Raw genomic sequence first — 13,296 nt, 5'->3', positions numbered from 1 at the left:
TTTTTTTTTTTTTTAAATAACATCAAATCATTACTTTGGGACACAGTTTTACAGGTGACCCCGAAAATGTTGTACACTGGGCTTGTATGAGTGTCGTGTTGAGAGGTCTCTAAATAAAGGCGTTCTGTAAAGAGCTCTCTGTCCCCCCCAGTTTTCTTTCCTGTACTAATGCTTAGCATGACGCACACTAGAATTGTCCAGTGTAAGACTCTTGCATGGATCGTTGCTGCCACTTTTATTCTTTTATTCAAAGTGCACAATAGATCAAAGTCATACATCCCTGTATTTGTTGTTTGTGAAGCTGAATTTGCCCAAATGCTAGTGAATAACATAACCTCAAAGGCAAAATATCAAAATGAAAAAGCTGAGAGATTAATAGTCAAAATGCAAAAATACAGAAAGTTTTTTTTTTTAATGAACATGTTTATTATATCAAATATCAACAAGATATTACAACGATTAACAAGAAAAATACCACAAATTGACATTCCTATTCAACAGCAAAAACGTTTTTTAAATTACAGACAGAATTGGAAGACACTATTTTATGTGTATACATATATATAAATATAAAAAAAATCCAAATATTCACTTTAATCTTCAACATGACATTTCTGATCCCACATTTTGTGCGTCTGACCCCAAACCACCAAAGATTAAGAAATCTTTTAATGTGTTTAATTTTCAAAATTACTATTTGGCACATTAACACGAGTGTGGAGAAGGAGCAAAGAAGTAAAGGGCCAAAAGGATGAGGTAGACCACCACTAGAGCTGTGCCTGCAGACAAGACAACGAGTGGATATAAGCAAGATATTTGACATAGGAAAAACTTTGACAAATGCACATATGAGAAAGTCCTTGATAACATCTGATTCGTGCAAAATTAATACTTACATTTCTGGTATTATATTCTGATATTGCTTACCTTGAAAGTAGTCACATTTCCCATCCATGAAGATGTAATTGACCACAATTACACTAAAGATGCTAGCCCAAAGATGAATATCGCTGAACACAAGCATAAAGCCAACATCCTGGGAGGAAAGAGGAAAAAAAATATATATATATATAGCTTGAAATGTCATAACTGGAATTATCACAAACAAAATAATAATCAATTTAACTTACATAGAATGCATTGAAGAGGATGAGCAGTGGAATCTGGATCATGCAGACCTGCACAGCAATGCAACTTCCCACTTCAAGGCTGCAAAGAGGGGACAAGGAAGGTTTAATATTTTGTGCATTTCCAGTACTCCAGATTAAAATTGAGCCCATCCAGGTGGGTTATAACACACGTGATAATATAACGGGATGATGTTATCAAACCTGAGACTGATATTGTTTTGCAGTGCAAAAAGAATCCCATTGACAATCTCAGGAAGCTCTGGCACCATGGCCAACACCGTGACCCCAATGAAGTACTGCAGTATAAGCAGATAAGCAGTTAACTTCAGTATTATAATATTTGGTCAGCTTTAATACAAGGTTTCCACTTCATTCTACATGCTACAGGTGTCTTGTTCAATAAAGTTTAGAGATTTTCCTTTACATTTTCCTTATTAAAAAAAAGCATAATAATGTATTGGAATACCTGGGAGATGGAGGAATGGGTCAGAAAGGGCTTAATGTTTTCAGTGCAGAGGTCAGCACAGCAAGCCATCAGCACTGTGGCAACAATCAGCACTCCAAGAGCCCTCCACCGGGACCAGTGGACAACATGGTGACCTGCTTGTAACATCCATACCATGAGCTCATTGACAGGTTTAACAATAAGTACTTATGACCTTAAACCGTTAGTGCCCTTTATTTCATTAACTTAAAAACAACAAAAAAAAAAAAAAAAACACAAACCCAAATCATTATCATTGCAAATATTAGATTGTAATCTGCTCTCTAGAGGAAAGGCTCTTTCAACCAAATAACATTTCCAGATCTACCCACAGATCATTCCACACAGTCAGTGCATAGGGACATCCAAATATGCATTTTAAGAGGTATGATCTGCAATCTTGTTCCCCTCTAAAAGCCAGCTTGCTTATCACCTTTAGCTTGTGCTACATTTTAAATTAGCATCCAGACTTTGCTAAAACAAACAAAAATACAAACTTCTAATTTGCTAATTCTGATTACTGGTCTGCCATGAGAGTCAAATAAAGAATAATGAGTTAATGTTTAATGGCTTGAGGTGCCAAGATCTTGTTGGGCACACACACAATGACAGTTATATTTCATGATTTTTTATTTTAATGCATAAACGTTCAAAAAAAGGCTTTTTTTAAATTTCAGCTGTCATGACAGATTTCTTTTCTGATGTATTAATTATATATTTGAATCATACCACATTAGTAATAGTAATATCACTTTCTCACTGTCACTTAGTAGTATGCATGTGCACTACAAATGGGCCTTATGCTCGACACACACACTTGACACAGTGAGGCCATTGTTAGTTCATGGGAGATGTTAAACAGATAGTGAGACTCCTTCTCCTTATCAGGGATGTAAATCCTTAGGTGACGGCCAAGCAGAAAACAAGATCATAATTCTCTCTGTGAGGGAGAAGGTTTTAAGGATGGGGCTGAAGGTATAGTGAGATGGGCCAACATGTAAGAGTTCTTTGTCTGCAATGTGTTTATTAACTCCTTCTCCAAAATGCTCACCAGTCTTGCTGGTTGCAGAACTGGTTGCAGTTTTATTTAAGATTTTCCATAACACAGCTGGTTTGCATTTCTTTTTCCCCTAGAAAACAATTTAATGCAATTCCCTTAATCTTCACAGGTTTTTACATGCAAAACTGCCTTATTGCAACACTGCACATGCTTGGTAATAAGGAATGCAATGAGCAATAAGCATTTTGCAATCATTTCACTTTCCTATTCCCCAAAAGATTAAACTGTATGCACAACACATCTGTTGCAATGTGGCCCATGGGCAATAATACTGGCATTAATACATGGTTTGGTGACAAGTAGATGGCCGGTGGTGATTTCACCAGTGGGGTTGGAGGTGCTGGTACCCTCTTGTGTGTACTGACCGTGTGCATGGCCCCCGTGACCATCGCTGATATGGATATCATAGATGTGGGAATGGGTCTTCAGTGTGAAGATGAGGCCAATTAGGTATGCAGCAGGCAGAAGGACAGAAATTGTGTACATAAGAGGCCTGCAAAAAAAGAAAAAAAAAAAAATTATCACTCAAAACAATATCAAGCTAATCGTGTTGGAGAAGTGCTGTGCAATCAAGCATCAAGACTTACTCAATATCGGACAGAATTAAATGGGGCTCACTTTGACTCTGTTGTGAACACAAACAAGATAAGAATGAAAAATCAACAATAAAATAAGATGCAACATGTCGCCCTGGAAAAACCTAAAAGTTGAGTCTTTCCTTTGGACATTTTTAAGTGTACTTACTGAGCTCATCTATAACAAAATACCCTATAACTCTATACAAAAAGAAGAAGCAGCCACCCACCGTGTCATAGTGACAGTTTTTACAGACGAAGGACACAGTGGCATTGCCGGGAACATCGCTGCAACTTTCACACATCAGATTACCAAAGGTCTTTGAAAACAGGGTAGGTGCAAACACACCTAGGGACAATATTGCAGCATGGAAGGGGTTTGGACTCAGGTTTTGGAAGAATTTTGTTTCTCAGTTTGTTTTATGCACATCTGCCATCCTTACCTCCAATGGATATGAAGAGCAAAGCTGAGCTCACTCCAGCTGAACGGCTGTTAAATCGTTGCTCCTGGTGTTTAATACCCCCAATGATCATACATATACCCTGTGCAGTTAGAATTTTTATGCAATGAGTAGAGCCATCTGCTTAAGACATCTAATTACGAATATAACCAATGGGCACAATTCATCTGCTCTTACTGGTATGAACAGTATACATCCAAGAAGGGTGCCAGTTAACGCAGCTTTGACAACCTCTTCATAACATTTGGTGGCAGCACGATGTCCCTGAAGCAATGCCGTGATGTAGAATGTCAACTCTGTGATGGAGCCAAAAGTTGCGTTCACCACCGCTCCCACTGCGAAGTTACACTGTGCAGAAATGCTGCAGGAAGTATACACAGATATAAAGCAAAATAAACAAAAAGAACTGAAATGTTATATGTAGTTAAGAGTTTCTAAAAACGTTCAGTGGGATTAACTTGCTACATACTAACACATTAATTCATAAATTCAGAGGCAGTTAACCAGCGAGCCCCAGCTAGTGCCATCTGGTGTTTTACCCATGCAAGCAGGCAAATTTGCTATTGTTGTAGTTGTCAGTGTCACTCAGTTGTCAATCAGTGTTTCTTGTCCTGTGGACAGACCTCAATTGCGATAATCTTGGACTGCTGTGCAGCCTCTGAGTTTAAAAATCCTCCACCTGCTGCAGGTTCTGGTTGCGAGCAGGACTATCATGAACAGCTGCAGTCCAAGACTTGCTTCACTGCCTACTTGTTGGTAGGGAAAACAGATGAAAGGAGCTGGGGCTAGATAGTTACCAAAGGCTAAAGACAATTAAATAACCCACTATAATTTTTCATCACTTCAAAAATAAAATGAAAGAATTTTACCTGGCTATTCCCATGCCAATATAATAAGACAGGGGAATAATGGAAATCATGGCTGTAGCAAACTTTGTCTCGGCTCTGAAGTAATTGTTTTCTTTGTCAGCGTAACCAATGATCAAAGTGATAAATACCAACGGAAGCAGGTCTGCAGTGGGCATAGGTTTAAGGACAACAGACAGACAGTGGACAGACCAGCAGTAAAAATACTAGTGGCTATAGTAGAACATCTTTTCTGCACGTCTGCCCTGGCTTGAAAATTTATACAGTTACAGAAATCAGACAGCAGAAGGGTTATTATCATTATAGCTAAGCTATGAAGACGAAAGGCCTATATCATATCTTTCTGAGTAAATACAATTACAACATAGTTTAAAAAAAAAATTATTTTTCCTTCACAAGACTTTTAGTAAAGTTGACCTCTGGCCTTGACCTTGTGGTCACGGTCACCAAAACGTTTCCTACATTTTTAGCCGATACATCTGTGGTATCAATTCTACAATCCTTGGGTTATCGTGTTCACAAAGTTGAGTGTCACCAGACCGCTCGGCGATCATCCCCCAGGCCTTTCAGGCTGAGGATTAAAAACTGTGACTGAGCCCCTTACTTTATGTCTAACAACTTGAAAAGGATACTGAGGGCGAAAATGTTGATACCGTGGACTGTGTATTTGTAGTAATGCATATTGAAAGCTTGATAACAGCACAAGATGACTCTGGTTCCACATGCCTGTGTCTGCAAGGGAGATCGTAGAATTAAAAAAAGAGTCAGTAAACATGCATTAAAATTGATTAGCTCCAACATTAACAAGTTATACACAGTTCAGTTTTGCTGAACTGTTTTGATCATACTTTCACTTTGAGGCCATGTGAAAACTGAAAACTTTTTTTTTGTGATATGGTTCAATTCCTCTTTTAAAATGGAACAAAGTGTCACAGACAGCATTAAACACACCCTACCACATTTAAAGCTTGTGGGAAGTACAAAGGATCATGGCTAATAAGGCGGCTGTAAAAAGTAACAACACTGCGGTTGGTATTTTGAAAAGCATAACCATTGCGGTAATGGAGGGGGAAATCCTTCACGCATCCTCTGCCTTGATATCTACAACATCAATCTGTTTCAGTAAATAACCTTGTCCTTTTCCAGTGTGTGGATGTGAAGGTCCTCTGGTGCCATGAGAAGGACGCCGGTTAGTATACGAGCGTTGATTTTTGCTACTGGGATGGTGAAGACCAGCAACCAGGACAGCACACAGGCGAGGCAGTGCATGACAGCCAGGACAGGGTAACCAAGTAACAACCAAATGCAAGTGCTGACACGACACTGTGGAGGCAGATTAGGACTCATGGTCAGAAGCTTACATACACTCGTCATGCACGTGAAAGCCGTGGCAACTTTTTAAAATTCTAATCATTTCTTTGTTCTTTTTCCCTGAGGTTGAATTAAATGTAAACTTCTATATAAATATTTCAGAACTGTGCACAGCACCACATAACTGAGGTCAGTATGATTTTCTTACCCAGTGCTTTGAAGTATTCTTTGGTGGCAGTTCTGGGACAGGGATCTGGATAGGTGGGGGTGAAGACACTAAGGATGCAGAGTCGTTGTTCACGACAAGGTCCTCACTGTCCATCTCATGAGGAATAACCTCACAGTTTGGAGGGTTCACAGAGAATCTATCAAGTACATTATCAACCTGAAAAAAAATTAATAAATTCTTATTAGAGGATTTTAACTGAATGCTGTCATTAAAACCTATTTATCCTATTAAAAATCCTGATTTTTAAACTTAAAATAGCAACTCTAGCGTCTACACAGTATCAAATTTAGTACACAAATTACATTAAAAGGCTTCATTACCTTCTCAATACACTTCCCAAATGGCCAAATAAAGTACCATGCCAATGTGACACAAACTTTTCCTAAAAGAAGAAACTCATTAGCATTATTTTCCAGATTTACAGAAAACAAGAGTGCTGCAGTTTTTTAAAGACTACATACCATAAGCAGAAGCTGCCACTGTCAGAAACATGACAGCAGAAATGAGGATGTAGATTAACGCTATCCACCAACCAAATAAAAATACATAGCACACATTCCCAAAGGTTACCACTGAACCTGAGAAGAGACAGAAATCACAAACGCAGGTTAGTTCTTTAGCGTAAGAAACACGAATTTGCATGTATGAGCGTGCTGGAGTTAATACAGAGTTCTAATATGAAAAAAAGGCAAAAGGAACCCAGGCGTTCTTGAGCCTTAACAATGCTAAGGTCAGAGTGCAGCTCTTTCATGATCTCCGATTGGTCTTCAATGGGCTTCTCCGTTACACTGGCCTTCCATTTTCTGAAACCAAACTGAAGAAATAAAGGGGTATTATTGTTAAAAAGAAAAACACCTGCAGCTTTGAGTGCGTGTATTACACTCACAGGTTCATAATCAGGGGTGTGGACTCAAAAAGAAAAAGCTTTAGCGTCATTCTGGAGATATTCCGAGTTTTTGTTTTACATGTAGCCATTTTTAAACACAGCTTTACCACAGTTTAGAAATAATGTGAGGGACCAGTTTCGACGGGACTAGAAATGAGCATATCAGAGGGACAGCTCAGGTTGATTGGTTTGGTGACAACGTTAGAGGCAATCTGCACATGTGCCGGGAAGTGGACAAAGTATATTAAATATGGAGCTGCCATGCAGGGGGGAGAAAAAAAAAGGAGGATGACCACATACAAAGCTCATGAATTTGGAGAAAGACATGTAGAGGGTTGGTGTGACAGAGGTGGCTACAAGAAGCAAGAAGCAGAAGAAGAAAGAAAAGACAAAGAAGTGAAACTGAAAAAAGTACATAAATGTTTACAGCTTTATCGTAATAAGCAACCACTAATGTCAGGCACATCATGCTAACACTGAACATATATTTGCTATTCTTGTGGGAACATTCCTACCAGCGTAAAAATTAGCCCACTAATCCTCAATCATAAAGTAAAAGCATCTTCTGTAAGGAAAAACTAGCAGACCGTAAATTGCTGTTAACATCTGTATTAAGTTGAGTACGTTTTTTTGTGCAACACAGTAACAGAAGAAATGCCAGGACAACAGAAGAGCTGTTTCAGGCGGTTTAGCAGCGTTTTCCATCCGAGTGAGTAAAACCCCCTTAAGCCTGCATGGATAACAGACTACAGGAGAAGAAAAAGCCCCAAAACACAACCCCATGTTTTTCTGCGTCACTTCTGATACCTCAAACGGCTATCACAGAACCACTAAAGTTTATGGTTACTAGAAATGAAAGATTCTGTGTGATTACATTTCTAAATTCTTGCCCTAGACTCATATTAAAATTTACTGCGAAAGCTGTGCATCCTTTTCACATGTGTATTTTAAAATGCTTCAAGTCCCTTTTCTTTCCTTTATGAATAAAAAGTGAGAAATTAGGTGCCATAGTAAGTGTTTAGCACGTAACCACCGCCCTGATCGAGTGGTTTCCTACCTTGTAGTTGTTGGCCTCCCTGTGTGCCTCCACTTCATTGTCAACCCTGATTGTAGTCCTTGTGGTGCATTCATGCCATCCCTCTTCTCCATTGCGTGGTGGAGAAGACCGGGCTGAGGTGACATGCCCCCCTGTGCAGATTAAAAAAACAAAACCAAAACAACTTTTCTACCCTGTTCTAATTTAAACCTCTCTATATTTTAACATTTCACATGTCCATATACACAGAATCTTATAATGCTTTAGCCATGTTGGGAAAGGTAGTCTTGATCATCCAGAACCAGCCAACTAGAGTTATTAAATCCAGTCAGGTATCTGCTACTTTATTCTAGTTTCAGCTAATGTCATATTCACCTCTATGGACACCAAAAAAACATTTTGGGGTGTAGTGGCAGAAGTGGTGTCCAGAAGCATCTGGGGAGGGTGTATCTGCAGGGCCTGTCTCGAGATGATGGGCCCCAACACAGAGCCTATCAGTTAGGGAGAGTTGCCGTGGATATCGATGCTGTTCTTGATGGACACAGGTCTCTAAATATGGAAACATTATAAAGAGCGTGAAGTATGGTTTTCAGAAGAGAACAGCGTATCAGTTCCATTCATAGTGTGTTAGCTGACCGACATGCTTCCATGAAAATGTGTGTGACAAACACAAACCTCCTGAGAGTCATACAGAGTCCATACAAAACCCATGCTCTCAACAGCAATCAGTCAAGACTGATTATCAGTGCATTGCAATGCAGCGCTAAGAATCCTGCTGGGCTTTCAAATTAAAAAAGGAATGCATACTGGTTATGGTTCATGAAAAGCAGTTGATTTAATGGTTGGCAGCCAGTGGAAGGCAAAGATTAAAATGAAAAGAAATTACTGCAAGAAGAAAACAGCAGCAAGTATGTGATTTTTTTCATTAAATCAAAACAGAAAAAAATAGGTTAAACGGAGTTAAAGTGAGCAGTTGTTGCCTCTAGGAACGTTACTAAACACCATCCCAAGGAAGCACCATATGACCTACATACATACATACATACATACAATACAACTGTGACCATCAGGCTATCCTCCACAACGCTATCTGTTTAAACCTTAAGGTTTAACAACAGCAACAACGTCGTTTTCAATAGAATTATAACCACAAAAATACAAATTGAAATTAGTTTTAACTTTTGTTTTTAACCGAAAGCGACTTTAAAGAGCACGTGGAACGCAAACTTGACAAAATACTCAAAACGTCATTTTTTAAAAGTCTACATGAAAGGATCTGCGCAGGTGTGGAGGAGCACACGCTGAATAGTTTGGTCTCACCTGACGATGAATCAGCCTCGGATATTCTTGGTAAGTTTTCCACATCACCCGGTAAAAGTAAACAGTTTTTGTGGGACATTTTGGGTTGTTTTGTTTTTTTTTTGGTATGACACTTTATTCTCCGAGCGTTGCTCCTATCCTGTAATCCTCTGGACTTGACTTCCCTCCCTCTTTATTCTGTGCAGTCCGAGCTGCTATTGGCATTAGCAGTCAACCATTAGGACGAGGTGAAGTGGGCGGTGGGGGAAGCGGACGGGAAACAGCAAGAGTATTATATTTTCTGATATATAAATACAGACAGAGCGCCTAACTTTATTTTATTTTTTCAACTTCACTTTTCTTAATATTATTTTTATCCGGATATTATTATGGGTTTTTTTTCTTCTCCAAATCTCATAAAACCAAAACTGTACTTATTTTAGTGCCCCCATTGGATCTATATTATATATGGTCATATAATAATAATAATATATAATATAAGTTATATATTTAATTACTTTTTTTTATCACTTACCTCACTTTATAATTGTATGTATAAAATGTAAGTTATTTCTTATGGCATTTTTGTAAGGTTACTTTGATTCCTACTAGTGTTTACGTTGATTGTTATGTCCATTTTATTCATAGCCTGCAGTACATTTCAAGAACAGAAGCTGACCCAAAAGGCACATTTCCATTCCAGCTCTTCATTATATATATATATATATATATATATACATAATTAAACCTGAAAGGTGTGTTTTGGTTTTGTTGTCTTAGCTAATTATTGTGGAAAGAAAATATCACAGTGATTTAAGAGTCATTCAGGTGTGTTCATCATTTGCAAATAAATTATGATTCATCTCATGAAAGACTGTCCTACCCTCCATAAGCTGCCTTTAGGGGTTAAAAGTATCAGGATCGGTATTGGTATAGGGAATGCAGGCCCTGTATTTATTTGGTTTCAGACTGATACCAAAATTTGCAGTATTGCACATCATTAGTGCAAGCTGCATGCTGCAAGTACACGCTGCGGTCAAAAGTACTGGGCCACACAGTTTTTCCAGGGGTTGGCCTGGCGACTTTAATATGACTAAAGTTAAATCCTAATTCTTTTCTTAACAGGACATTTTAGACAGTTCTGTACTTCATACATTGTGGGGACATTTGGGTCCTCTTCTGTCCCAGCATGACTGTTCCTCAGTCCATAAAGGCATGGTTGGATGAGTTTGTTGTAGAAGAACTTGACCTCCTTCCTTGCAACCACTTTGGAATGAAGTAGAACAGAGAATGGGCTCAAATTTTACACCTACACACTGCCCAAAAATTTGTAGAAAACCTGGAAGAGTAAAAATTATTGTAGCTGCAAACGTGGAACGATTTGGAATGGGATGTCATAAAAGTTCCTGTCCTCGAGTCGTAGCGGAGATTACAACTGTTACAAAAGGCAAAACACGAAGAAAAAAAATGCACATATCTGTTTCACTTTTCACTAAAATTTTATTTACATATAAAAACAAAAGAAAAGAAAATACAGCTGCACAGTAAAAGTGACAGTATTCTTATACTCAGTTTGGAGACTAAACACACAAAGCGCCACAGTTAATCTTCAGACAGCTTACAAAAAAACAGAAATTATTACTTTTCAAAAGTAATCCTCATTTCTATTTTTTTTTAACACAAACTTTTTAGGTGGACATCAGCTTTTTTTTTGTTATTGAATTCATAGTGTGGCAGTGTGGCAACTACTAATAACATAAATAATTCTCATACACTTCTATGTAACAAAATGTATCTGTGTTGACTAAGTAGCGATTTAACACAGTTTACTTCAGCATCATTTATCCACAGTAAGTGTAAACACACGTGACGATAGTAGGTGATCATTTGGTTACAGCACGAGTACAGCGGCAGATTTTTTTCTTTTATAGAGCAGTTGACTCTTCCCTTTTGTTCAACATCATGTAAGCAGAAGAATCGAGTGATTTGTACATTGGAAATATAACAGATTGAGAAATCTATGAGCAGCTAATACAGTACACACAGAAAGAGAGAGAGAGATGGAAAATTCTGCACTTTTTATTTTCAGATCTGAATAAGCTCCTTGTGGAGCATTATCAAATTTTTTTAACTGAACTGAGGAGGATGCAGTTTTGACTTAATATTTACAACAGAATAAGAAAAAGTAGAAATACGGCTGCAAAAAAATGTTGAGGAAAAGTTGAAATGTACAAGTAAAAGAGAGCCATTCATTTCAGTCCAATGCAGCAAAACTGTAAAGTAAGTTTTCCTCCAATCAAAGCAGAAAGTGTAGAATTATTGCACCAGGCAACAGAGTGTGTACATATAACTACACAGTTACAGTAGCTTATTTAATAAAAGAAAAAAAAAAAGGCTTTACTATTTAAGGCATCAAAAATGAAGTGTAAAAGAAGCTATGAGTTATCGTATGTGGATCTAATTTCACACACTTTTAGTCCCAGTGTGTATTAGAAATTCTTCAGGAAGTGCGAACATTTAGCATTTAGCAATTATTAGTATTTATAGGGTGAGGGGGCGTGTGGGTAATGGTTAGTACCCCGACTGTACATAAGAACAAACCATTAATAGATGTATAGTAGCTTGAAGATAGAGCAAAACATTAAAATATAATACGAGAGAAGACTTGCGATAAACAGTATTATGCAGCTTCTGCTGCCCTAGGAGTGATGAAATACTCGTGACATAAGACGTCAATAAAAAATATTAAATATAGCAACAACAATAAAAAGGCATTTTAAAATAGTCTTCTAGAATTGGTGAAATCTTTTTAAAGAAGTCATTCATTGATAATCCCAGGAAAAGTAAACCTGGTTAATTCATCCTTGACTGGCACCGATCGGAGCGTCGGGTCCCACCGTAACACACAGAGCTTGAAGTTGTAACCAGCAGGTTGGAGCTGATGCAGGCGGACGAATGAGTCGGTGCTTCAGGATAAAGACATCTAGGTTTCTGTATTGTTTCAAGCCATGTACGGTTTTAGCTGCCTTATTTGACTTATCATCCTGGAGTTGCTTTTAAAATGTTACTGGACACAAATAAAATATAAAAATAATCTCTTTTACACAACACTTTTTATTCTATTTTATCCCTTTGCGTTTTTTTAAGAAAAAAAAATGACCAGCTTTGTTCCATCTTAACGTCCAGGCATTGGGATTTTGCTGCACTTTAGTAAGAATTTGCGAAAGTATCCAGCACTTTTTTTTTTACCTTGCTATGTACGTACACCTTAAAATAGTCTATTTCAGCTATGATTTTAGAAGTCAGAGTCAGCGTCCATAAGCTCCGCCTCCATTAAATTGGTCCTGGAGTGGATGGGTCCGTAACCAGCCCTCCGGCCTGCTGGTACCCGAGCCACGTGGGCCATTCTTTCTGATATTCCATCAGTGATATCCATATTTCCAGGGTAGCGTGAAGACGCACTAGGCTGCCAATTGGAGGGAGGGTAACGTGGACCAAGACCCAGATCCTCTGGACGATCTCTGAAGGTCAGGGGGTCAGACAGCATGCTGTGGCCATAGCCATTCTGGCTGGTCTGGTACTGCAGGTAGGGACACTTCTCCTCGCATGACAGACGGCGCGAAGGTTGGAAGTCTGGGTAAGACCCAGGCAGAACTTCCTCCTCAATCTTCTGTTGTTGTCTCTGCTGTTCCTGCAGATTGGCAACCAGGCTTGGATGAGGAGGCAGTTTGGGCAGACGGGGCACTGAGCTGCGACCAAACTCACGCTGGCGATAAACCTGGTGGTCCACCATCTCCTCAACCGGACGCACCTCCTTCTTCCTCTTCTTCTTCTTCTTCTTTTTCCTCTTTATCATTTCTGGTGAAATTTCGGCCTCCACCATCCACAGGCGGTTCCTCTCCTCTGGAGGGGGCACTGTGACAAAATAATAGAAAGTAAAGATTACGATTTTTTTTTTT

The 13,296-nt window shown here is 38.7% G+C and overlaps 2 protein-coding genes across 2 annotated transcripts in view; both read right to left on the bottom strand.

Moving 5' to 3' along the window:
• Positions 1-428: 428 nt before the first annotated feature.
• cax1 (cation/H+ exchanger protein 1) lies at positions 429-9,606 on the bottom strand. The gene is made up of 20 exons (XM_005733427.1): positions 9,359-9,606; positions 8,414-8,587; positions 8,060-8,190; positions 6,816-6,930; positions 6,578-6,694; positions 6,437-6,498; positions 6,096-6,272; positions 5,708-5,899; positions 5,209-5,308; positions 4,580-4,721; positions 3,888-4,071; positions 3,693-3,792; positions 3,480-3,598; positions 3,262-3,299; positions 3,040-3,167; positions 1,597-1,730; positions 1,332-1,426; positions 1,131-1,209; positions 928-1,036; positions 429-779 (listed from the first exon to the last, which is right to left on the bottom strand). Exons 1-20 carry the CDS (start codon positions 9,435-9,437, stop codon positions 706-708), a joined length of 2,349 nt encoding a protein of 782 aa, XP_005733484.1. The 5' UTR covers positions 9,438-9,606; the 3' UTR covers positions 429-705.
• Positions 9,607-12,467: 2,861 nt separating this feature from the next.
• The window catches only part of smo (smoothened, frizzled class receptor), an 8,221-nt gene continuing 7,392 nt past the window's right edge, over positions 12,468-13,296 (bottom strand). Inside the window, exon 8 of the mRNA XM_005733517.1 lies at positions 12,468-13,252. Coding sequence (XP_005733574.1) covers positions 12,633-13,252 — 620 coding nt within the window. The 3' untranslated portion in view covers positions 12,468-12,632. The remainder of the gene's footprint in view (positions 13,253-13,296) is intronic.

Source organism: Pundamilia nyererei, unplaced genomic scaffold, assembly GCF_000239375.1.
Source record: "Pundamilia nyererei isolate P.nyererei 1_Seehausen unplaced genomic scaffold, PunNye1.0 scaffold00052, whole genome shotgun sequence".
Lineage (NCBI taxonomy): Eukaryota > Metazoa > Chordata > Actinopteri > Cichliformes > Cichlidae > Pundamilia > Pundamilia nyererei.
Note: the sequence above shows the minus strand (reverse complement) of the source record. Positions and strands in the feature narration are given on the sequence as shown.